Here is a 26084-nt window from a genome sequence, read left to right as displayed (position 1 = left end):
TTAGAAAAAGATGGTTTAGAATCCTACAATATGTGCCCATGGAGTCCCCCAACAGCCTCCTTAGCACAGATAACCTCAGCAAGGTATCTGAAGAACTGCGACCCTTAATGTCACCTGTGAATCTCTATTCATGAATATGCCAAAACTAAATATAGTTACTGTTTGGAACTAAGTAAATCATTGAGTATCTTTTATGTTTAATAAATAATGTAGATTCCTCTCAACCTGTTCATACAGTCACATTTTGGAGCATTCCCCTTAATTTGCTTTCTAGAATTATAATGGACAATTTTCCAACGCAGTTTTCCTCAACTAACCATGTAATACATTCAAATAATACCTTCTGAGTTGTGTAGAATACTTTGGGACCCATGAGGGAGGACCTGGCTGTCACTAATGCCAGTGACCAACTGGTCAACCACACACCAAGCAGCGCCCGTGCAAAAGCTGCTGGAGAAATACCTGCCTGCAGTACTTACAGGCTCTTGACACATTTCCTCCCTAGCCTGCTCTGTTTCTCTTCTCACAACTCTGTGAATTCTGTCAGTAAATGCTACATAAGCCCTTCGCCCCCCGCAGGCCGCAACTGCGCCCCAGGTTGCCCTCGACTCCAACTTGCTTGGCCTCGCCTCCTCCCCGCCACCCTCGGTGACCACCCCACCCTAAGCAGGGAGTCCCTCCACCACGACACGAGCGCCCGGAGGCCGCTGCTGGCGAGTTAAAGACGACGAAACCTCAGCTCCGCTTTCAGCGAGACACTTGACCGCTCACAAGGCCTGTGAGGCGCCCGGCGGCCGCCACCCTACCTCAGCCCGCTAGCTCACACTCGGCTCTGAAGCCGCCCCTCCTCTTGCCTCTCCTATTGGCTCCTCATCCTCAGCCCGAGCCACTGATTTGCTCTGCGGCCTGTCAGTCAAACCTCCCCGCAGTTCACCCTGGCATGGCTACCATCCCGGGAGCCCTTCTAGCACGTCAGCTCGATCTCCCAGAGTACTTCCTGCAAAGCCACTCTAGGCGGTTACCTGCCGTATCTATAGTCCGTGCCGCAGCCGCTCTAGGCGGCGGGAGCTGGCTCTATGACTCGGAGGGGCCTGCTGGCGGGCCCGTGCCGGCGGGCCGGGGGCCGTAGCCGGGCGGTCGAGGGGAGAGCCCTCGGGGCGGCCCGTGGAGGCTCCGTCCACGCAGGCCTTCACTAGGAGGCTCGAGGCCGAGCCCGTCGTATCCGTAGCCCTGTCGAGTCCCCGCGGCCTGGGCCCGGCGGCGGCGCAGGTCAGTCGGGGCGGCAGGAGGCCGGGGTGCCGCCGGCCTCCCTGGTGAGCGGGGCTGCGGAGGGCGGCGCCGGTGCCGTGGGGGGGCTGCTGCCGGGGCCGCCGCCCTCGACTGAGCCCGGCCTGGCAGCTCCCGCGGCCCGGCAGGCTCGGGGCGGCTGGCCGGGTGGCGGCGGCGGGCCTGCAAGGCCGGTGGGACAGCCTCTGTGGGACAGCCTCGCTGGGTCGGCCCCGGGCGCCCCTCCAGGCTCTCCCTCTTCGTAAAAACTTGTGTTTTTATAAAATTCCTCACGCTCTGTTTGGGCAGTTTCGTGAGGCCCACTGACGTTCTGTCTCCTCAGCACGCAAAGAGACTGCAAGTTTTGCAGCTAGGCCCGGGGTGTAAGGTAAGAAGGAGCAGAGCATGGTAATGTGCTCTGTAGAGAGGAAAGGGCATAATATTCTGGCAGAGGGATATTTTAGTCTGAATTGGTATTCTGATCTCAGTTGAGAGAGAACCATTTACAGACCTCCAAAAGTCTTTCCTGTGACTGCCTGCTATAGGTGACAAGGTTTCCTATAGGCACTGCCTGCTAAAGTGGACAGTGGCTCCTTTCCACTTTCTGTTAATCCAGTTTTGTCCATCCTGTAAGTGTAAGTAATAAACTGTTAGTTTGCCACAAAATTAATAGAGATTTAGGCTGAATTATCAATGCATTTTGGCAGAAGGATGAATTCCACTTATGATATAGACCATACTGAAAACCACAGCACTGTGTAATACTTTCAATCCCTATGTCTATTTCTTGTATCATCTTTCACCTGGCAGTGGGAAGAAAGTGTTCACCAAGGTCAGAGATGAAGTATGGCCAGTTTGTAGTAAAATCTGATTCCAAAATATTTAGCCATTTGTTTGATTTTACTGGAAGTTACTGAATTCTTATCTAATTTCTTTGGAGCTGTTATTAATATGCAGTTCAGCAACAGTTGGTGATTAAGTTTTTCACTTTAAGACTGATACTGTTTTTATTCTTTATGAAGATCTGTTTTATCAGTGTTTTCTTCTCCAAACTCTTTCCTCTATACTTCAGTTTCTACTCATCGGCAGTTTGTTTTTCACCTCCTGGGTGTCCATCATCACTAGTTTATCTAATGAAGTGATTAGTAGGAAAACAGCTGAAAGTGTCATTGTTGGGACATGAATTAGAGTAGCAAATAAACTACTAAAGGGATAACAGTTCACTCCTCTGAATTATTTTTTTAAGCTTATTCATAGTGTATGAAGTCATCAATTTCAGTTACTTGCTCTGGAGTTAGAGGGATAGCTTCACACCTATAAGATATATAAATGAACTCATTAAACAGGCTTTTTCCATTTTTTTCCATAGAAAGGGAGTAGACCAGTAGGGCACATAATCAAGAGTATTGGAGGGATTTGACACTTTTAATTCTTCTGGAATTTACTATGGAAATAGATGATCGTGTCAGTTTTGGAACACCTACTGTGGTTGCTAGTGCTCTAGCACTAGATAATAGTAAAAATATTTTTTGGAGTTAAAAAGTTATGTTTTCCACAAACCCTCTCTTTGGAGAGCTCACCGCTTGTATCTGTAGTGATGTATGTGGAGAAAAGATAGTGCTGTGCATGAGGGATTACACCATGAATAGGCTAGTTCAAACTCATTCCAGTTTTCTGGGGGGAAAAAAAAAATCCTTCCAATATTTTGCTATGCTATACACTGCAGTAAAGTTTGGGGAATAATTTGTCTTCTTTTGGATAAGTCAGGTATGACTTTTACTGCCAAAAGTTGTGAGAAGTTCGTATCTGCCTGTGCAAACATACTCTTCAGAAAGCAGCATTCTTTTTTTATTTTAAAAAGGTCTTAGTATTTTAATAGCTTATGGACTTACGCTGTAATTGCCATGATACTTATAGTGTTCTCCGTAATGTTAAGTATTTGATAGAGTCAGTGAATTGGAAAGTGGAATACATCTAAAGCTATTGTCTATGAAGGTTTTGCAAGGACCTTACGTTTACATCCTCTTTCTTGCCTACCAATCTGGGTTGTATTGTGGGAGGCTGACAGAGGTGGCATGTTTGGTATTTTTTTTATAAGTGACAATTTGTATATGTATGTATATATTTTTAAAAAATGTTACATATATATATTTGCAGTTTTCAAAGTAAGAATTAAGTGTGTTTACTGACTACAGAGCATAATGAAATTGCATTAATCTGGGGCCACAGCAGCTGAAATAACTCTTTCCTTAGAGTTTTGTGTCTAGTTGTAAGTCCTTTTAATTTCTAGGCCTGCCTTGATTCAGACTTGTGGGTTTTTTTGTGTTGAGATCATCATTTTCACCAAATGAAGAGAATCAGTTCCCATTAAAGCTTTAGTGAAACTTCTAATGTTGATACAATTAAATAATTAAAATTAGACAACTCTCTGCATGAGTGGCAAAGTATCCTTTACTTTTGTTAGAAGTGTTGAAAACTGTGAAGTAGTAGTGGGGAACTTAAGTGTATCTGAATCAGCCTGTGCTTAAGTCCCTCATAGTTGCCCTTAGAACTCTTAGTACAGCAGTACAAGCATATAAAATACCATCCTCTGAATTTATTTTTAAAAAGTTTAATTTCTTAGGTAGTAGGCCTTCAGATGCATTATGAATCCACTACTGATTAAAAGGCTGTCTAGCCCTAATCTAAAAGGCTAGATTAAAGAACTACCTACTAAAAGGCAGCTGGGATGGTATGCCCCCCTTCATGGTGGTGGATTATTAAGGATTATACAAGATGCATGGAATGTCTGTTTTGTGTAAGGAGGATGTTTAGTTTTGGTAGAGAATTTTTTGTGTGCTTGAGGCCTCTGTGTGTTTGTCTCCTTTTAGATTCTGTTATTATGCCCCGACCCCGAGACAGTAGCTATAATTTCTTTTATTAGAGAAGGTAGTGACTCATAGAAAGGTTTTGATACTTACTGTGATTCAGGACACGTGGGAAGCAAGTTTTCTTGTGATGGACTAAATAAAACTCAATTAAAACTTGTAAACAGGTGTTTGCAAAGGTGTATATAAAGACTTCGTTAGACCCTTCATAGAACAGAATGGGAAAGGTAATTTCTATACTCTGGTAGTTTTTGATATTGTTACTAATCCAAAGACCTCCATTTGTTCTTTGACATCAAATGCTGTGGTGATGCAAGTCAAGACAGACATTTGATCTTCTCCTGTGTTTAATCTTTTATAGACTTTTAAAGTGGCAATTCTGAAAACTGATAAAAGCTTCTACCCAGAGAGCATTTGGGAAGGAGGGAAGGAAACAAGTTCATGGGTATATACTATCAATACCAAAAAATATATTGTAAAATATATTTTCAAGATGTAAATAATCAAGGGGTAGGGAATGATGTCTGAATCCAGTATTAACATATATCTGGACATAGTAATGAAGCGCATGATCTGTCAGGAAAAAAACCCAAACATTTATGTCTTCAAAATGGGAGAGAGTGGGAATGTCTTTCCTTTTCCATTTTTTTAAACATATGAAAGTAATTTCAAAGCTGTGAGGTTCAGAGAGAGTAGGGGGAAGGAAAGGAGGGAGGAGATGAACAGAAGTCTGAAGGAAAACTAGTTAGTAGTAAATTAAACAGTAGACCAATCAACAATTTGAGGTTATAATGCAAGTACCTTATTACCAATGTGCTTTATTTCTATATTGGTTATAACGACCTACTCGTAAAAAAAAATCCCACAGGACTGTTGCACTTGGAATGTCTATGTTTATTCACCGAGAACAAGAATCAAGAAGATCTAAAAAAAAAAAAAATGTATCCAGCTAATGCTAACTGATAAATTTTAGGTATAAATACAACTTCATTAAATTAGCTAGTAAGCTAATAATAAGAAACAAACATGAATAAGTGTTTGAATTGAAAGATAGTGCCATATTTAGTAAGAAGTGTTCTTCATATATTGCCAATAAGCTCGTTCTAGATTAATGTCAGTCTAACTGAAGAATAAGATTTAATATATTACATTAATTTCACTATCTAGAATTCTATAATTTTTTAGATATTTTATGATTTTGGGGCAGAGAGTTTTTTGAAGACTATCAAGATAATACTTTTGTAATAGAAAAAGTTCGACATGTTTGTATGTTCCAGTTTAGCTTGTGTCTCCTTTAAGCTATATGGTCCCTGGCAGAAACTAGTGTAATTTATTTCTTATTCAGTCTGTTACTGATATTAGTGCCAGCTTTCTTTGAGAGCCTGGTTTAAGTGTTAGAAAGGAAGATCGTTGCCCTGGACTTCAGGAGAGCAGACTCTCGCCTCTTCAGGGATCTGCTTGGAAGAGTCAAAGGCCCTGGAGGGGTGCAGGAAAGCTGGTTGATATTCAAGGATCACCTCCTCAGAGCTCAAGAGCTGTCCATCCAAGTAGGAAGTCAGACAAAAATGCCAGCAGCCCTGTATGCATGAACAAGGAGCTCATAAAAAAATCTCTGACATAAAAAGGAAGTATGCAGAAGCAGGGACAGGTAACCCGGGAGAAATATAGAGGCAGTGTCTGAACATGCAGAGATGTGATTAGGAAAGTCACAGCCCGTCCAGAGTTGAATCTGGCTAGGGATGTCAAAGGCAACAAGAAGTACGTCAGTAGCAGAAGGATGACTATGGAAAATGTGGGTTCACTGCTGAATGGGACAGGGGCTCTGGTGATACAGGATATGGAAAAGACTGAGGTACTGAAGGCCTTCTTCACCTCCCTCTATTAGCAAAGATCTTCAAGAATTGTAGAACCCAGGGGAAAGTCTGGAGCAGTGAAGACTTACATTTGGTGGAAGAAGTTTAGGTCAGAGAATACTTAAGTAACCCAGACATATATAAGGCTCTGGGCACTGATGGGATGCACTGATGAGTGCTGAGGGAGCTGTCTGATATTACTGTGACAAGGCTCTTGATAATATTTGACTGATCATGGAGACTGGGAGAAGTGCCTGAAGACTGGAGGAAAGCCAGTGTCACTCCTGTCTTCAAAAGGACAAGAGGGGAGTACCTGGGGAGCTCCGGTTTGATCAGCCTCACCTCGATCCCTAAGAAGGGTGAAAGGTGGTGGAGCAGCTAATCCTGGAAACCATTTCCAGGCACATTAAAGGCAAGAAAGTGATCAGGAGTAGCCAGCAGGGATTCACCAACCTGATAACTTTCTACGATGAAATGACTGGCTTTGTAGACGAGGAGAGGGCAATGACTGGCTTGGTAGGTGAGAGGCAGTATATACTGTTTCAGTAAGGCTTTCAACACTGTCTCCCATTATGTCCTCATAGAGAAGCTGATGAAGTATGGACTGGGTGAGCAGACAGTAAGGTCAATATAAAACTTGCTGAACGGGGCGTAGCGATCAATGGTGCAAAGTCTAATTGGAGGCTAGTAACTAGTGGTGTACCCCAAGGGTCAATACTGACTCCAGTCCCGTTTAACATCTTCATTAATTATCTGAATGATGGGGCAGAGTGCAACCTCAGCAAGTTTGCTGACACAAAACTAGGTGGAGTGGCTGATAGGTCAGAGGATCATGCTGCCATTGAGAAGGACCTCAACAGGCTGAAGAAACAGGCTGACAGAAACATTATGAAGTTCAAGAAGGGAAAGTGCAGAGTCCCGCACCTGGGGGCGGGATCAGCCCTACACCCTGGTATCTGCAGGGTGGCAACTATCTGGAAAGCAACTTTGGAAAAAAGGACCTGGGGGTCCTGGTGGACACAAAGTTCAGAATTGGCCAGCAATGTGCCCTTGTGGCAAAGAAGGTTAATGGTATCCGGGGCTGCATTAGGAGGAGTGTTGCCAGCAGACCAAGGGAGATGGTTGAGGATCCTCTCACTGTCCTCAGCAATGGTGAGACTGCATCTGAAGTACCATGTCCAGTTGTGCGTTCCCCAGTATAGGTGAGGTCTGGACGTACTGGAGAGTTCAACAAAGGGCCACAAAGTTGATTAAGGAACTGGAGATGACTCCTGTGAAGAAAGGCTGAGAGAACTGAGACTGTTCAGCCTGGAGAAGAGAAGGCTCAGGGTGGATCTTGTTAATGTATATAAATACCTGAAAGGAGCATGCAAAGAAGATGGAGCTAGGCTCTTTTCAGTGGTGCACAGTGACAGGACCGGAGGCAATGGGCACACACTGAAACGTAGAAAGCTTTGTCTGAACATAAGAAAACATTTTTTCACTGTGAAGGTGACAAAGCAGTTGCTCAGAGAGACTGTCAAGATGCTAAAAAGCTGTCTGGACATGGTTGTGGGCAACTGGCTCCAGTTGGCCCTTCTTGAACAGATGGGGACTGAACATCATAAATACACTGATCCCTTTCTACTGGCCCGTGTTATGACATTTATATAAAAAATGAAAAGGGAGGGGGTAGCAGTCAACTCTGAAGTTTTCTTTTTCTTTTCCTTAGGTTGCAGTAAATACACTAGCAGTATTTGGCAACCATCAGTGGGCTTTCACACGTATATTTTAGGAAATTCAGAGTGGGAAGCCACTTCATACTACTTTAGAATGACTGCAGAAAAAAACCTCTTTGCCAGCAAGCTTCAAGAGAGGCATATTTTTCTTTAAATCACTACCAACTCCATTCTGTAAATACTGTAAAGTGTCTATTGGTACTTCACATCATAAGTACACTTAACTCTCTACAAATATATTAGCCTTATACATATGTTTAGTATATACTAAGCTGAGGAACTCATACGATGCAAAATATGAAAATGATGTATTTGCACTTGCATGTAATGTGTGTAGTTAGAAGATGATCATTTCATCCATTAAAATCAGTCTTTCCCTAGAATACCCTAATGTAAATTTCTCCCTAGCAAGGTCTGGTTTCCAAATGTTGACTTTCCAGGAAAAACATCTGAATTCACACAGTTGTTTAGAGCATGCAGAGAGCGAATTTAAATTTCCAACTTAAATGATGGTAAGTTGCGTATGACTAAAAATGGGAATAGGCTCAAACTCACTGCTGCAGTTAATGGTCATCATTAGGGTATGGTGTTTTCAACATTATGTGTTTTCAAGAAGGCTGCTTATGTTGTTTTGTGGGTTTTTTGTTGATTTTTTTCGGGGGGGTGGGGCGTGGGGGTGGATAGGTTTGGGTTTTTTTCCTTTTGAGACCTAATAGAATATGTACTTTTTCATATAGACCAGTGAAGGCAGGAAGAGAAAGGGTGTGATGCTACAACTCTCATTTTAACTAATTAGGATGCTCTCAACACAACCTACTCCACAGCACTCCCTGCACTCTTCGAGTAGTAAAGTTAAAAACAGCAAATAAAAAAAAAAGTTTAAAAAAAGAGCATGTTCTGCTGTAAAGTTGCAGGCTCATGAGTCAGATTGTGCTGTACATGAACAGAGAAGGTAGCAGGCTGTCTGTCCTCCAGCTTCTCAGATGAGCTAAATGGTTCCTGCAGTCATGCGCCTGACCTACATCTACAAGCATTGTCAGTTCACATCTAAACTTTACAAAAATATTCAGGACCAGGAGAACAGAAAGGATGCTATCTCTTTGCAACGTGCCTTTCTCGGAGGTGGTGGTAGGGTTTTTTTGATTTGGAGGTGGAATGCAAGAAATTTGAAAGTCTGAGATTACTTCAGACCGTTTTCAAAAGGAAGCTAAATGCAGATTTTTCAGAGGAAGAAAGAATAAAAATTAAGATAAATAAAAAGCTTTGAGATGGAGGAAAACAAGGACAAATACATAATATTGGAGAGAGAGGAATTATGGCAGTGGTGCAACTCTTAAATCAAGGTTGACTCTGACTGGGTTTGGGCACTTCCTCCCTTCCCTGCAAGAGAGAGCCTGTGGAGGTTTTTGTCCTTTAGAAGTAAGTTGAATCACTTCTTATACTCATTGTGTTTGTATCAGTAGCTGTCTGGGAACAACCTCTCTAAAAATGCCGTCTCTGCCACTGCTTATCTCCACTGTCTCTGTTTTTGGTAATGTTGGCAGTGGGGTTGGAAAAGAAAGGAAGCAATCCAAATTTAAATTCTAAAAAAACCTGAAAAATACATTCTAAAATAACATTATTAATTCTGTAAGCAGAGGAGCTGACAGAAGATATCACTGGAGTGGGCTGGCAGGGAGAAAGGAACTTTTCCTGAAAAGGAAATTAATTTAGGGCCATGACTCTGTGGGGTATAACTAAATCATGAAGGGGAATTCACGTTGGAATTGCAGAGGGATTGTGGAAGCTGTGGCAGTGTACATCTCAGGCTGCCTATCCCTCTTCTAAACTGTTACTTGTAATATGTGTGTGCAACCGTGCCAGTGGATTTTAAAATGCTAATGAAGTTACAGGATTGAAGAGAGTGTGGTGAAAGCATATCAGTCTTCCGTCTTGTGCTTAAAGTTACCATAATTACCAAGTAATAAAACTGTCAAGATTTGGGGACACTGAGCACATCTAATTTTCCCAGCATCCCTATTAGTCACTGTTGTATGCCAAACATTTCAAAGTACAATCATATCAAAAAGGTGAGTGGGGAGGAATCGGGTAGTGTTACTTATTTTAAACAGAGTAGCCTCTCGCATCCAAGTCTGCAGGAGTCCTACAGCGGACTTGTACAAATCATTCTTCTTTTCTCCTTTTTATTCCTATTTACAGTGTTAATAACAGGTGTTATCCTTGCACATTCAACATGTCAGGTTTGAAGACCATAAGAACATTTCTTCTAGTCAAATGAAAGACTTGGGTTTTTATCTTGCAATTGACTGGTAGCGGATGTGAGAGCGTGATGCTGAGATTCAAAGGCAGCCAGTTTTCATAACTACTTGTTTTTCCTGGCCCTGATGCCCTTCTTACTGCTACTGCATGCGTCTTACCTGATGCTGTGCTGACCTGTTTGTGTACTAAATCTGCAGAAAAATAAATTTAAACAGCTTTGATTTCTGCCAGTTTAATATGCAAGAACAGTTCAGTAGAGGGTCAAAAGAGTGTTGGCACTAGTCTGTAAGAAAAGGTGGCAATACACAGTTGAAGGAGGATGGGAGACAGTGACTGTAACTGTCAGAAATTACGTCAGCTTATGTTGCTGTGGAACACAAGCCTAAAAAATGAGACATGTGTCAGGTAAAGTACTGTTCTTTATCCTTCTGCCAGTTGAGGGTTCTTGATGATAATTAGATCCAATTATTCCTAAGTTATGCCATACAATACAAGGCCAGAACTTAAAACTGACAGTGAACAGGCTTGTCATTTCATTGATGCAGGGGCCTTCTTGGCTCTAACATGTCATAAATATATACAGTCTGTAACGACATTATTTTTACCTACAGTCCTCGTTTTGGTACAGATGTGGACAGAGGTTAATTATGAGTTAGCTATGCATTTAGGACAGACTTTACCTTTCTCGTCTATTAAGTATTGCTAATAAAAGGTTAAAGGGCATTATGTTCCTGCAATGTAGTACTTGGATCAGCATTGTTACACTTGCATATCACTGAATATTCATGACTCTGCAGTTGGTATGCATATGTATGTAAAAAGGAAGAAAGTTGGAATAAAATCTGGGCAATGACTGTGTTTCATAAATTATGAGTCTAAGGTGTTCAATGCAAAATTTCAGGGTTCTGTCATCTGTGGTAAATTGTATCAGAGCATATAGAACAGTTATTGCTTCTGAATCCCTTCTACGTCATATCTTCTCAGTCTTCATCCTGGCATCTCCGTACCTATCTGATGATCCATTCACGTGGATCAGACAGGTAGGAGCAGAACAGAAACACAGACCTGTGAAATGGGAATTTAAGTTAGGTGACTTTTTTTTTTTTAGGTAGTTTCGAATGGAAGAAAGGTAAGGAGGGGCATGGAAAAGATGCATAAAATTGGAATTGAGACTGCGCTTGACAAATAAAGCTTTGTGAGATACAGTGCCCTTACAACAGTGAAAAGCAGATACTACATATGTCACGAGGCATAAGGCCAGCTTTTCAGGTAAGTAACAATAACCAGCAAATGAATAGTTATGGCTATGACTGCCCACAGTGTGCTCACAACCATGCATTCATGTTCTGTCTTTGAACCGTTCTGAAACAGAGCTGCATACCTCTGCAACTCTATGATGTTTCACCTGCTTTACACAAAGGATGGCACATCTTCCAAGCTTTACATCCTTTTCACTTTTACACATGCAATGCGATATAACTTTGTTATCCATTCTTATACCAGAACTTGATATCCTCGTCATAATGAAAATCACTTCAAACGTAAGGGTCTCCCTGTCGTCTGCTGATGTGGTCAATAGTTGAGACCTACATTTGTAGCACAAGGGACCCTTATCTTTCCCATGCTCTTACATTTCTTGATACTGGCTCAGAGAGATTGCCCCTTCCCTGCAAGGGCAAGTCACATCAGTCACAGCTCTGGTAAACTACTCCAGCCAAATCCTCCGTCATTTTGATTCAGCAGCAGTAGATGTAAGGCACTTCTCCAGCGAATTCCCATTACATGGTTCCAAAGAAAAAGAGTCAGTATTGCGCATTGGACTTATATTTTGGCTCCTCATTTTAGTGTTGAAGGGATTTTTTTTAACCGTGTTTTTTTGGAAAGCCTCAAGTTACAATGCAGAATTGACACATCCCTTTAGAGATGAGTTTGCAATTTGACATACTAAGGAGAGGGATGACAAAAAAGAGGAAATAAGATGGGGAAAGAAGAAGAATGGGGTAAAGAAGAATAGTGATTGAACATATGACTTGTTACATGCTTCCTGTTTATTCTAATAAATGAAAATTAGGGCCATATCCAAAAAGTTGGTCGGATGATGCTATCTATGGCTTTTATGCTACAGGGAATACAAATATAGTTTGAGCTTTTGTAGCCTTAAATTTAACATCAAAAATTTTAAAAGATAGTATTTTAAATGTGTTATGCAGTAATTAGTCTACACATCTAGTTGTTTGCATCTAATAGTGTCTTTTAAGAGTGCTGACTGATCACAATTTTTTCTGAAGTCAGTGAGCACTCTTAGCATTCAGAGTGTCTTTAACTGTGGCCAATAATAGTCTTGGTTGCTAGTGTTCATCGAGAGAATGTATTATACTGACACGGAATTTTCAGTTTCCATCAAATAGTGACAGAAATGACTGATGTACAGCTACTAACAGTGCAGCACTTTCCTACTGCTCTTCATTACTGTTGTATCAATTCTGGCTCTTCTGAGCTGGTTTTGATTTTGTAACTTGAAGCCCTAATATTTTGACTCTGGCAGGTAGCTTATGGAAGATAAATCAATGAGCTATTGTTAGGTTTTCTTGTTGTCTTCAGGCATTCATCAGTGGCTAATCTCTTGTATCCCATTTTATGAAATCTAAGTTTACTGAGTTAAAGTTGGAAAAGCAACCTGTGATCTGAATGTATCTTTGTTTTGTACTTGGTTTTCAACATTAAATGTAACTGTAACATTTAGGATTCTGGCATTTGTTACTAGTTGCACACTGAACTCCATAGTGAAAATCTTAATTTTCTATGGGATTGATTTGTCACACAGTCAGTCATTCAGTGTTTTCCTTTACTTTGTCTATTTTGAGAAATAGTCCTGCCTCCCAGGAATGTAAGAAATTAGTATTTTCTGTGATTGCAGTGTGTTACTGGTTTTTCAGTTACTGTTAGTAGCTATTCGAAATGGTTAAAGAATCATTTTATGTTCTTTACAAAATGATAGGTATTTAGTTGAAGTATATAGAAATCCAGACAGTAATACAAAATCAATCTTTTGTAAGGTTATTTGAGGTAATGATATAGTGATAAGTTAATTTTACAGTGATTAAGAGACAACACAGTTGGGGCTCCCAGTTAGACTTTGATCTGAGGATATTTCTCTCTACACTTGATGAGCAAGAAAGAGATGAGAATTAATGGTAAGACATGAGGCTTTGAGCAGCTGGTGTCCGGGTTCTGTGTTTTATTATGAGAGTTGATGTAAAGGAAGATTTTAAAATTAACTGGGTACATATACTTTGATTTTTCATCTTTAAAGTTTATTGATTTCAAATTGACATCTAAAATATCCTCTGCTGTTGAGAGTAACTGAAAAGAACAGTTAAATGGAATACATTTTCTCCAAAAAAACACGCACAAAAACAACTCAAAAAATCTCCATCTCCCAGTTAAAAAAAAAAAAAATCTCAGCATTCTTGTGGTTGGTCGAAAGATGGTATTCATTGCTATCTATTGATATCTTAACCTTGTGAACATAAAAGGAGGGGTAGGAGACCAAGGGTATGGCTTTCTCTCTCTCTCAGACACACCAAGTATGGCAACACTGAAGGCACAATACCAAATGTGTTGTAGCTCCTGAAGAAAAGAGGAACTGTGTGTTGGTAATGTTGTCTGCAGAGAGTGTGTGTGATCCCTAGCATGCCCACCACATACTGCTTCCCCCTGCCTGGGCCATAGATCTGAATGCTGGGACTTGGCAGAATCTAGTCTGTTGAAAAGACTAAAAAATGGTTATCTTTAATGTACTTTTTTCTTTGAGATGAGACAGTTTATAATACTAAACTAAAATAATAATAATTAATGTCAAGGAGACTTTATATATCAAGAATTCTTCACTGGCCTGGAAATCAAAAGGCAAAAATAATGCAACATGGTTAGCAATGAATGTAAAGGAATAGCATAGGAATGTAAGAATAAAATCAGTGACTCTAAAGAATAAAATAAGTTTCAATTTACAAAGCACAAGAAAAGAATCAATGAAAGGTTCTGAAAATCTAAGTAAGAGGAGTCACAAAGGGATAGGTCCATTACCTAGATCTGTTATTAAATAAGAAAGGAGAACAAGTAACAGATTTTCAAAGACTGATTCTTTACTTCATACTTTATAAAAGAGATATATTGTGACCTGCTGCTTTCATAAAATTAATCTGAGACAGGAAATAAGAGTGGAACCAAAGCACAGAAAGAATAGCCTAAGGAATCTTAATATAGATGTGCTCAAGTGGCAAATCCTAATAAAATTCATCCTAGAATGATTGAGGAATTAGGCACCACTGATTTTATATATTTATTTATTTAATGTCCCAGAGGGTGAAAATAGCCAGTGAAATGGGTTTGTGTGTGTGGTTTTGTGTCTCTTTATTCTTCTGTTAAGAGAATTATTGAAGCTGTCGGTTTTGATACCAAATAAAGATTCAGTAGCAGTTTAGCAATTAATTTGTATGTAAAAATGTGCAGAAGAGCAATTATAAAACAGCTGGTATGGTTTGACATGACCTGTTCATAAGAAACCTTGATCTATTTTCTCCTCTTAGAGAAGAAGCTTAGTAAGTAAGAGAAAAACTTTAGGTACAGTATAGCTTGATTTTAATAAAGTCTTTTTCCCTACATAAGCAAGCTAAGGAAACGTAATATAGATACTATCTGCATTAGATACTGATATTATCAGCATCAAGTTGAAAAATTGTCTTTACAGAGTAATTACCTATAGTAGCCTGTCTAGATGAAAAGGCATTAAATGAGTGAGATGTTTGAAGAGAATGCACACTTACAGAAGTTACTGATGATACTAAGCTGGAGAGGGGTAGAAAGTTTGGGGTTATTGTGGGGTTTTTTTTCCCCCTTTGTTTTGAACATGAGATCTGAATCCAAAACAGTGATGAATTTGGAGAGAGTCTCGGTAATGAACAAGATGAAAAACAATGCAGGCAAGTGTGAAGCACTGCATTTAAGAGGAAGAACACAAATACATGAATATAAAACAGGAAACAGAAAAAGATAGGAGATAAAAACAGGAGATAGAAGAAGATCTAAAGATACAGTGGACGTCAGGGTAAATGCTAACTATTCTGCTGGAAAAAAGTAAAGGTGGTTGGTTTCTTTTTTCTGGGGGACCATACCAGGCATGTTGTAGGAAAGAGGACGTTGTCTAGTTTGGCAAATCTTCAGTATGTAGTTGGTCCCCTCCCATGCGTCACTGCTTTTTCCTCTTGAGAAGATGCAGATAAACTGGAAATTCTTCTCCATTGTTGTTATTGTTTTCTCCTGTGGAATGAAAACCATCTTTATGTCTAATAAAGATGCTTTAGATTGAATATGAGAAAAAAATTCTTTGTAATTATTAGGGCCATAAAACACTGGAATAGACTACCTAGAGAAAGTGTGGAATAGGCTTTCTTGGTAGTTAAACATCTGTCAAGATATTCTTGAGCCTGCATTCATGCTGAGTTAGGATTAGATAGTCTGAACTCAGTGAAGTGAATGGGTGTGCTACTTCTTTCATTCTAAATGCAATTTTAAGTTAGAGCAGTAAGGAACAAAGTTCATTTTTGGTTTAATAAAGTATATTTTTATTTGGCTTCCCAAAAAGTGTTTTGACAAAACTTAAAAATATTTTGAAGCTTCTGCATATAGTATATGTCTGTCTGTCTTCTAATGATTGTGCTAGAAAAGCAGGGAATGTGATTGCAGTAACACTGAGATAGTAGAAACCCCTTGATTACTCATCCACAGTGGAATAGCCCTGTGGAAAAAATGACACCCTAGAGGTTACTTGGATTTGTATATTTCTGCAGGCAAAGTTTACAGACCTGTAAATTTAAATGTAGAATTTTTGTGGGCAGAATGCATTGACAAATATGCCTGATGGTAATACATCTCGTACTGATAGTCCCAGAACAGGTCAATAATAATGCTTATATTGATAGCAGCAATGCAGGAGATGTTACTTGGTATTATAGCTAAAATCCATGTTATCCCCTTAATCATAATTACATTAATATTGACAAGCTGTTGACAATACTCACATTACTATTGATAGATTTCTGTCAATAACATGTTTCCAAATAAAATATATTCATTCATAATTTGTACAATGCTCGATAACAGCACTAACGTATACCAGAAGAAATTCCTCTTTCCCTGGTGATATACAATAATTATTTTTTTTTGTTGCACAGTGTACTATACAAGTGGGATTGTTCATTTGTTTTGTTTAAAAAAAACCCAACAGACAAACTATAGGTTATTAAAGAAAGAAACGTTCTGTGTGGGTTTTTTTCTGTGAGGCAGTTTTTTATTTTTTTTCTCTGCAATATCTGTGATGGTGTAAAATCAAGGGAGAACCATTCAAGTAGTAGTCTTTAGTGTTTTGTCTTAAAGTTTATTTATGTAACAAGTTAATCACACATAGGATTTATTATGTATTTTCACCTGATTCTTGACTGTTCAATACTGATCATACAAGCTAAGCCTGATGGCATCCTTACCTGAGTGTTGATACCTGTTTCTTCCGTTACTGGGTCTACAATTCTGAGTTCTTGAGTTTTAAAAAATTTAAAGTAGACCGAATAAGAGAGTTAAAACAGTAAGGACATGACAAATAGAATTCAGTGCAGGAACATGGAGGGGAAAACAACATTTTCTTTATAGTCTGTGTAGCTCAGCAGAATATGGAATGCAAAAATAACATTAAAAAGTACAAGTTAAATGTCTTGACATTTACAGGCTGTGCTTATTATCTAGTTTTAAACCAGAGTCTCAATTATTCCAACTCCAGGACCACTATTTGTGAAAACAGTATGAACTGAATGGACTTATGTATAGAGAAAGAAATAAATAAGTGAACTTTATTATATTATTTTTTTTTATTATCACCTGAAAAAATGGACACCATAGATAAAGAATATAATGACAATTCCTTACTATCACAAAATAGAGAGAGAATTTAGGCCTCTTCTCTCAAAGAAACAGGTGCTGTTTTCCACATCATTAGGACAATTGCCAGTATTTTTAATACAGATGTCAAACTTTCCCTTTTAATGTTTCTCTGTGGGAAGTAAGTATCTACCCTATAAGTGCAGTAAAACCTTGTCAGTTCAGAAGTAAGCATAGCGCACAGCAAAACATGTCAGCCTGTATGTAACAGTGAGCACACTGAAATGTGCTTACACGTTAAAATCAAAGCTATATGGATATAATCTTTAGTAACTTGCAGGGTCCAGCTAACACCATGGCCTATGGCAAACTTCCAGTGTTCCTTAGCCACAAAGAGCTTCAGAAAAAATGCCCAGTTTTATTGCTTAGGTTGAGAGTGCTTACCTAATTGTTCATCAAAAAGAAAGCTTTGCTTCCATAGGTATATTATAAGCATAATTTAAAGGATTTTAAAGGAGTACATCTTTATTAGTAGTTGCTTATGTTTTTATCTGATATTCCTTTTCCATATAGTTTGTATAAAAGTGATTTCAAAGTTGAATCAATCTGCTAGTTCATAATTCAGTAAGAGACGTATGTGACTTAAACAGTATATATGGTGTTGATTTTGTTTTTTTAAAAAAATGACACTTGTTGGATTTTGAAAAATTTCAAAGGTTAACAAACAGTGGTTGGACTTGTTTGTTCAAAAGTGGTTTCCATTTTCTGTGTACAAAGTTCCAATCCCCACTGACAGGTTCACTGAGGTTACTTCCTTCAGACAGGGTTCTGCAAAGGATCATGAACATGTATTGTCACAAATCAATTAATTTGTTAGACAATGAGGCATGCACAGATTTTTGGGAAGGTCGAGCTCCAAGTTCTGGGGAAAATCTTTACCACATCTAGTCCATCCTCCTGTGAAAACTGGGGATAAATTCAATGCTAGAAGAAGTACCCTAGGACATTGGTCAAGTTTTAAGAATCTCCAGGGATGCAGATTTCACAGCCCTTCTAGACAAACTGTTCCGGTTCTCTTATGTCCAATTGAAATTTCTCATGTAGCAACTTACAACCAGTTGCCTTCTTTCTTTCATTGCACCTCACAGAAAGGTTTGACTTAATCTTCTCTGTAACCCTTAGGTATTGGAAGATTACTATTAGATCACTTCTTAGCTGCCTTATCTTCAAGTTGGACAATCTGAGTTCCTTCAAGCTCTCCTCATATATCAGGTGTAGGGGCTCCCTGATGATATTAGTGGCTGGATTCTTTTCAGTTTGTTGACACTTGTTTTTTTACTATAGATAGAAAAGAGGCAAAACTGTACATAGCATCCCAGGTGTAGATTTAGCAATGCCAAGTAGAGGAGATTAAGCACATCCTTCAGTCTGCTAGCTACAGGCATGTTAACGCACTCCGGTAGGCGTTAGTAGCACAAGGTTGCATTGGGGACTTGTGTTCAGCTTGCTGCCTACCAGAATCCCCAAGTCCTTTTTCACAAAGCAGCTATGCAGTCAGTCAACTCCCAGCCTATAGTGATCCATGGGTTTTCTTGTGGATCTTATGATCCATCATAATCCTGTGTATTTGACACATTTTCCTTGAACTTCAGAAGGTTTCTGATAACACATTCCTCACTTGCTGAGGTTTCTTTAGATAATCTGACTATACCGGGGTGGGGGGAAATATGCACAGATTTAGCCTACTTTATGAGAAATCTATAACAGCAATTTCTCATAGCACCTGGGGTAATGGAAGACAGCTGGAAAAGATGGTAGAACTGATGTTGGAAAATTGTCTTAGTAGATGGATCAAGGAAGCAGTTTGTTAAGATGTCCCTTTCAAATAACTAGAATTTTGGAAGGAGATTTTGTGTATTGGGAATTGCATAGTACACTAGTAGGAGTGTAACTGAAATGAATAGAATGGAGTGAAATGAGTAGAAAGGACTGAGGTGTTAGAAGGGAAGAAGACAATAGACTTGTAGGGATTATGAGTGAATAGCGCCAAAGCGGAGTGACAAGTTCCAGAGCAGATGATTATCAGTGGCTGTGGTTCCTAAAAGGGTAGTGGGATGAGAAGATGAGGGGTAGGAAGGTAGATAGTCATTTCAGCTGGAATTGTTGAAGTGATACAGCAAGATCCAATAGGGATTGAATTGATCCTTTGATCTCAAAGTGGAGGAGGTACGGTATTGGGATGATAGTGGATAAAGCTTTCCAGCCACATTGCTGTGCCTCTGCTTACTCTAGAAAAGGCAGAAGCATGAGTGAGCCAGGCTTGGGTATACTGCCTTTGTATACCCTTGTGTATGGGCTTGTCAGGCCAGTGCAGGTTGATGCAATGAACACCATAGCTGTTTGCCCGGAGGCGGCCTTGTACTGCCTTCAGCCATATTTTGCTTGGTAATGGGGAAGGAGGAGTTTAAAGAAACATAGTGGAGCTATTGTATGCTCTACCCATATAGCCAGTCTTAGTAAATTGGAGACTACTGTTATACAACATACATTAGGAACAAAATTGTCTTTCGCGTTAGCTTTGCATGGTATTTTCCTTACAGCCATGACCAACTATAGGTACAGAAAACAGTAGGAATGCTACAAATAATGCTTTGTAATGGATTTTAAAACTTTTGGCGCTCTTTGTTTCAGCAAAGAGTTATTGGTTTGGAGAAATTAATTTTTTTTAGTATTCTTATCTTCATTAGCAACCACTCCTGTATAGGATCCTATATGGCATCTTTTATTCAAAGCAGTCTTGTGTTGTAGCAGATTTTCCTCTTATAAATAAGGATTTGAAGTACCTTCTTCAGTACTCTCTCCAGGAGGCTGTTGACCCTTGCTTGTCTGTTATGTAAAGCATCTGGTTTAGAAAGTGAAATATGGTGCATACTACCTGTAATATACCACTTCTCCTAAAACACTTTGGGGTTTTTATGTGGACAAAAGGAACAAAAACTCAATTACCCCACAATTTTGCATTAATGAGGTGTTACCATATTTTGCTCTTGCAATTTATTACATTTATTTTCCTAGTCACAGAATTCCAGCTACAATAACAATTAAACCAAGCAATTTTTAACAATATTTTTATTTTTCTCTGTAATGCTTGAAGAAGAAGAGTATGCATTTGTTGAAGTTGCTGGTATACATTAATCATCTTGCCAGGAAATTTGTTATATGACAAGTAGCACAATCCTGCACCTGTCAAAAGACTCTAGAAAATATATGCAGGCTTCAGGGATGTACTGTACGATAATTTATGTCTGAATGCTGAATATTTCTTTAATCTCATATAATGATTCTTCTCTAAACTAATCACTACCTTTATTCAGCAAGTTTTATCATTCCCACCTTAATTTACAGCCATATCTTTCTGTATGTAATACTTAAATTTGTTAGTATTTCTAAGATTTTACTTTCAGCCGCAGCTGCTGAAGTATTCATATAGCAATATTTTCTGTCCAACCCACTGTTCTCTTCTAGATTTTAGTTATTACGTTCATTTTCCCTATTTCTCTGTAAAACACCATATAGTTTTACAGTTCTTGTTTCTGGTCTTCTATTTTAAGTTCCAATTAAATATTAGTTATGTCCAGTATTTTTTTTTTATTATTTACACAGTCAAATGCTAAATCTGTGTAGTTTTCTAAATATTTGGGAGGGGTTAAACACTTGTCTATAACAAAATACAAATGTTACTGTTTGTGAGAAATAGTCCAATATAACTTCTTTTGAGATGAAGTTTTTTACTGTTAACATCAAGCTTCTTATAAGGACTTGTAGCATATTAATACAGCATTCTGAAGAAGCTGTTTTGTTATTTCTTGTTTATTGCTGTTATACTGCAACTTTGTTATCTTTAATAAAAATAAAAGTAGGAAATGCTCTATTATACTGAAATCTATTTGTGTTTATTCCTAGACAGTGTTTTTGTGAAGAGATGGCTTCCAGCACTGGAAAGGAAAGGAGTGTGAATCCTGTGCTCAGAATAAGCCAACTTGATGCTCTTGAACTAAACAAAGCCCTGGAACAACTAGTGTGGTCCCAGTTTACCAGCTGTTTTCATGGATTTAAACCAGGGGTGTTAGCTCACTTTGAACCAGAAGTAAAAGCATTTTTATGGCTTATATTATGGAGATTCACAATCTATTCCAAGAATGCAACCGTGGGACAGGCTATTCTGAATATTCAGTACAAGAATAACTTATCTCAGACAGAGAAATACCAACCTCTGAGCAAGCACCAGAAGTTATGGTATCTTATTTTGACTGTTGGTGGAAGATGGCTGGAAGAAAGATGTTATGATTTATTTAGCAATCGTCAACTGCAGTCTTTCTGCAAAATTAAGCGTTATATTAACTTTGGATCTGGACTTCTTAAACTTTGCGGACTTCTAAATTTTCTGATTTTTCTTCAGAAAGGAACATTTGCAACACTTACAGAACGCATTCTAGGAATTAGGTCAGTTTTTTGCAAGCCGCAAAGTGTTCGTCAGGTAGGATTTGAATACATGAATAGGGAGCTCTTATGGCATGGCTTTGCTGAATTTCTGATCTATCTGCTACCACTTATTAATGTACAGAAACTAAAACTTAAAATTTCTTCTTGGTTTTCGCCTATTACAGGTCTTTCCAATAGTGAAAACACATTAGCAGCTCACGGCAAGGAATGTTCACTATGTGGGGAATGGCCTACCATGCCTCATACCATAGGCTGTTCACATATTTTTTGTTACTACTGTATTAAAAGTAACTACTTATTTGATATGTATTTTACATGTCCTAAATGTGGCTCAGAGGTACACAGTCTTCAGCCACTGAGATATAAAATTGAAATGACAGAATTGCATGCCTGATAGGGAGTTGATTGGGTTTTGTACTGTACATGAAATATTATGTTGCAGAGATTAATGGAAAAATTCAGAAACTATTGTAAACAGACAGCTTAAAGATGCTTTTGGAGTCTCTGTAATTTGTTGTAACATATGTCTTTACTGGTATTATTTTTTTTTTTTTTTCTGAGTAACAGTGCCAGCTTGCCTCTGAAGGAAAGAAAAGAAAGGATTTCACCAACTCTTCTACTTTCTCAGGCTACTTGATCCTAGTTTGGTACCCCTGTGTTGTCAAGTCCGTCCTTAGATCCCGAGTCTTTCAGCCTGCCAGTTCCTAACTGCATGCTATATACTTCCCTCAAAGATAGCAAAGAAGCCAAATAACCTTTTATCCATTTTGTGGATTTTCTCAACCTTGTTTTAAAAGCTTCTGCCATTATTAACTTAGCTAGGAGATGGATTTAGTGGGAAAGCTATCCTTGTCGTGCCTGAAGAGTCATTTTAAATTTGTATATTTTTAAATTTGATTTCCCAGTCAGATGTTCCACTGTGAAAAGGAAAGGTGTAAGATGAATTGTCATCTCAGAAGATAATTAATAGTTATCATCGTATTCAGCCACCATAACAGGACATACTCTTTCTCTAATTCAGAATTGCTCTCTTATTGATAGACCATAAGCTTTAAGTGATCTATCTGCTGGACAGACAGATACTCCATAGTTACCATATGCCTACAGAAGATATAAGCACTTCCTGAGCAAATACAGTGCACCTTCTAGACCTTCATGAGATGTCCAGACTTATTTTCTCGCTCAACTATATGTCTGTGATCTTCAATGATGTACATATGACCACCTCCCACTTCTTCCCTATAAAGCTGAGGGATGCAGTCCACTCATCATCCATTGGGATGTGGCAGCTGCCCAAGGTAATCCACATTCTTCTGAGTCAGAGGCACTGGAGAAAACTGTTTACTCACAAGATGCTGTCTTTGGGACTTGCCACTCTTTTTTTGTTTGGTGTGGTCAAGGTGACTGCCAAACCTGGCTAACGGCTCAAGACCACACAGAAAAAAGATCAAACGCAGCTATGTGCATGTAGACATATTAAAAAAAAATAGGTAACTCTTCCTGGTTTTTACTATTTGCTTTCTCTGTTGGCTTTCCAATGTATCAGTGTTTTTATTATTCCCTGTTTTAACACTTCATCCACTTATTCTCTGACCTGGTTTTATAAGATTTATTATTTTTTTCAAAATTGCAGTCCTTTTTTAACAGAAAGTCTTACCCAGAAGTGTCTCATTAACCCAAAAATACAGTGCATCCGTTTTTGGCTCTTAAATAAAATTCTCAAAAACTTACACAGTTAAATTGAGTAAATCGCTTTATGATGGCTGTGTTCTTGATTCGCTATCATCAATAGTCAGTCCCAAAAATAGTATGGTAACAACTGATCCAACATCTTTGATCTACTTTTATGAAATGGTTTATTACATTCTTCAGTGTCTGATTAAAACAACCCACCAGCCTATTTGTTTGAAGATCTTAAATTCTAAGTTTTGATCTTTAGAGTGACACACAACGCTTTCATCTGATGCAATTAAATATAGTTAGCAGGCTCGTAAGTATCTTTGGGCAGCCCAAAACTTCATTAATTCTGCTACTGTTCTGTGAGTCAACAGACTTCAGAGCAACTGCTTGCAGATACTGCGCCGCAATATATTATTTGACATCAAATGTGTTTATCAGCAGCCTGCCAAATTTCTGTTATTTGCAGTTGCCTCTTGAACCAGCAGGTACAAATCTGTCTTTATTAGAAGTATCAAAACTGGCAAGTCTCTTGGAGAATATCCTGGAGTCACTTGCTGGTCCCGAAGTGAGTCCCTATGAACTGTCTCCGCACATCACTTAATAGCTCTTCCCGAAGAAATGTATTAGCATCCCTGACTTTCGGGTGAGGATCATCACCTCTCTCTTTAACTATCCTTTACATGTGCAAAATCCAGTGTTCGTAGTTTACAATCATAGCAGACCTTTGTTTCCTGTGGGCGCTTTATTCTTTCTGAAGTCACGGTGCAGTATTGTGTCAAAAAGGCATGGATTTTCTATACTGGACTCTGTTAGGTGTCATGTTCTTCTTATGTAGGAGTTAACTTCTTTTCTATTTAGAAATGTTTCTTTTTCCTGAATATTTAAAGAATGTTGTTATCTTCCTTTTTTATTCCATCTTTCTGTGTCCTGCTGTTTGATTTACCTAAGCTGTATGAATTTCCTGAGGTTTGTTTTGCCTCTTGCAGCTTCACGCAGGTGAAATCCTAGTAAAATGTTTTTCATCCCTGTTACAGTATCAGTACAAAACCTGTTTCCAGAAGTTTTGTACCTCTGTTGTACAGCGCTTTTCTGCTGGCTGTGCTATATTGCAGTTGGTTTCCCTGTTTTTCTTCTGGAGTTGAACTTTTCATACTTGACTTATGATGGCTTATTATACCAAACCATTGGCCTACTACTGTAGTACCTCATCATCAGTGTGTTAGGTTTGTAGCCTGTGGCATTGACCAATTTGTGAAGTCTGTGTCTTATGGCATAAATAAACAGTTTGCGTTAACCTAAGATCCTAGATCCTAAGGTGTGGCTTTAATTCTTTTATTTTCCATGCAAGTAGCAGGTGCCATGCATCTCACAGAAATAAAAGATTTGGGAAGAGAGTGCTTCCTTTTGTCAGATACTGAACTATTATTTTTTTTTCATCTAATGTGGTGAAACCTTTGCTCGATTGTAGTCAAAAGTCAGATTCATGAGACCAAAACTTCAACTTGTGTTTTGAAAAGCTGCTTGCTACCAGGTTAGCTTTTTAGGACTCCAAAATCAATACTCAGCAGCTTCATTGTGGCACTGTAAAGTTAAAAATATACCTTTTTAATGTTGTATTTCTGTTTTGTTGTGGCTTGTGATACGTAAACTGCAGAAAAGTCTTACTTGAAGATGTTACAGAGAAAAAATAGATAATTTGTAGACTAATCAAAGGATAATCTAATTTTACCTACTAATTGCATGGATAATTTGTCATCATAAGCATATTTTCAGGTTAAAACTCTGCTGTAACAAAGGACTAAGATACATCTGGTGATGCTTCCTGCAGTAGAGAGAATAAAATTTATTTTGGAATGTTAATCTCTTCAGTCATTTTCTCTAAACAAAAGGTTTTAAGTGTTCAGCTACCATGAGAAGGTACTTCTGAGCAGTCATATGTGCAGCAGTGAAAAGGATAAATGCCTAGAATTCAAGAAAGCTTAAAGGACCAGAACTCTTATTCAGTCTTGGATAGGAGTTACAGCCCTGTATGAACAGTTTTATTTGTGCTCTGCTGTGCGTCTTTGTGTGCTACGTGAATGTTTTCATTGTGCCAGAAATCAAAAAATGAAGCCATAACTGAAACAGACTAATTATAAACAGTTTTTTAATATATTTATTAATATACCTTCATTTGAATGAGAATTACCAATTGTCATAAGGTGTGGTTTTGGAGGCATTTAGATGAAAGGAGTCAGGGAATACCGATTCCTTGCTTCCACAAACCACCTCCATTCCAGCTACTCTATGGAGTAGCTTTAAAAGAGGTCTCATTTAAGTAGTGTTATGGAAGACTTAAAGGCAGGAGTTTCAATATTCTGTAAAAGAAATTACAGGGATAGTGTTTGATTCCTGCATTACCTGGAATTTTTTCTTTATTTTTCCATAAGTCTGAGCTGTTACTAGCCAGGATGATCTGTACAAAGTGGTGAAGAGAAAATGTTAAGAAAGACGAAAGAAATATATTTCCTAAATGCAACCCAAACTGATGAATGTCCTTATTTGAGAATATTACTGCAATTGTTATCTGGGATGTATTATTCTTATGAAAACCAAGTTGGCAAATAAAAGATGCTTCTTAACAGGAGTTTCTGAAGTTTGTGAGAATTTATTTATTTAATTTTTCTTTGGAAGGCTAGTTTTCATGCCTATTCAATGGTTTGGCTGTCAGGTGGTTTCATACTTCAGTATTCATGAGACTAAAATGCAAAGTGGGAAACTGGTTTATAGTTACAGTTCACTTAAAAATTTTCTTCAATTTTAGGTTCCAAAGCAAATTATCATTTTAATAATTCTCCTTTTGAGCGGACTAGTCATAGCAATAAATTGTCAACTGTTACACTTTGCTGCGTGTTTGCTTGGAAGCTGTCTTGGCTTGTACTAAGAAGAGAATATTGTGGCAGGACTGGACACAGAGGATAGGGTCATGTGGTTACTGCCACGGTAGGTATTAAAGCTGATGGTCATTT

At 38.6% G+C, this 26084-nt stretch overlaps 1 protein-coding gene across 6 annotated transcripts; it reads left to right on the top strand.

Moving 5' to 3' along the window:
* Positions 1-950: 950 nt before the first annotated feature.
* On the top strand, positions 951-25702 carry PEX2 (peroxisomal biogenesis factor 2). Of its 6 annotated transcripts, none has more exons than XM_063327082.1 (3): positions 951-1269; positions 11072-11232; positions 20857-25702. In XM_063327082.1, exon 3 carries the CDS (start codon positions 20876-20878, stop codon positions 21788-21790), a length of 915 nt encoding a protein of 304 aa, XP_063183152.1. In that variant the 5' UTR covers positions 951-1269; positions 11072-11232; positions 20857-20875; the 3' UTR covers positions 21791-25702. The 6 variants fall into 6 exon arrangements, with proteins under 6 accessions (XP_063183152.1, XP_063183158.1, XP_063183153.1 ...); XM_063327084.1 differs by lacking the exon at positions 951-1269 and adding an exon at positions 1281-1654; XM_063327086.1 differs by lacking the exon at positions 951-1269 and adding an exon at positions 8791-9123.
* Positions 25703-26084: the final 382 nt, after the last annotated feature.

The sequence above is a fragment of the Chroicocephalus ridibundus genome, chromosome 2 (genome assembly GCF_963924245.1).
Source record: "Chroicocephalus ridibundus chromosome 2, bChrRid1.1, whole genome shotgun sequence".
NCBI classification, from domain to species: Eukaryota; Metazoa; Chordata; class Aves; order Charadriiformes; family Laridae; genus Chroicocephalus; species Chroicocephalus ridibundus.
This window is presented reverse-complemented; position numbering and strand designations above follow the sequence as displayed.

What these genes read in the sequence shown, in the direction of transcription:
- PEX2 (XM_063327088.1), top strand. Translation starts at nt 20,876, where the DNA reads ATGGCTTCCAGCACTGGAAAGGAAAGGAGTGTGAATCCTGTGCTCAGA.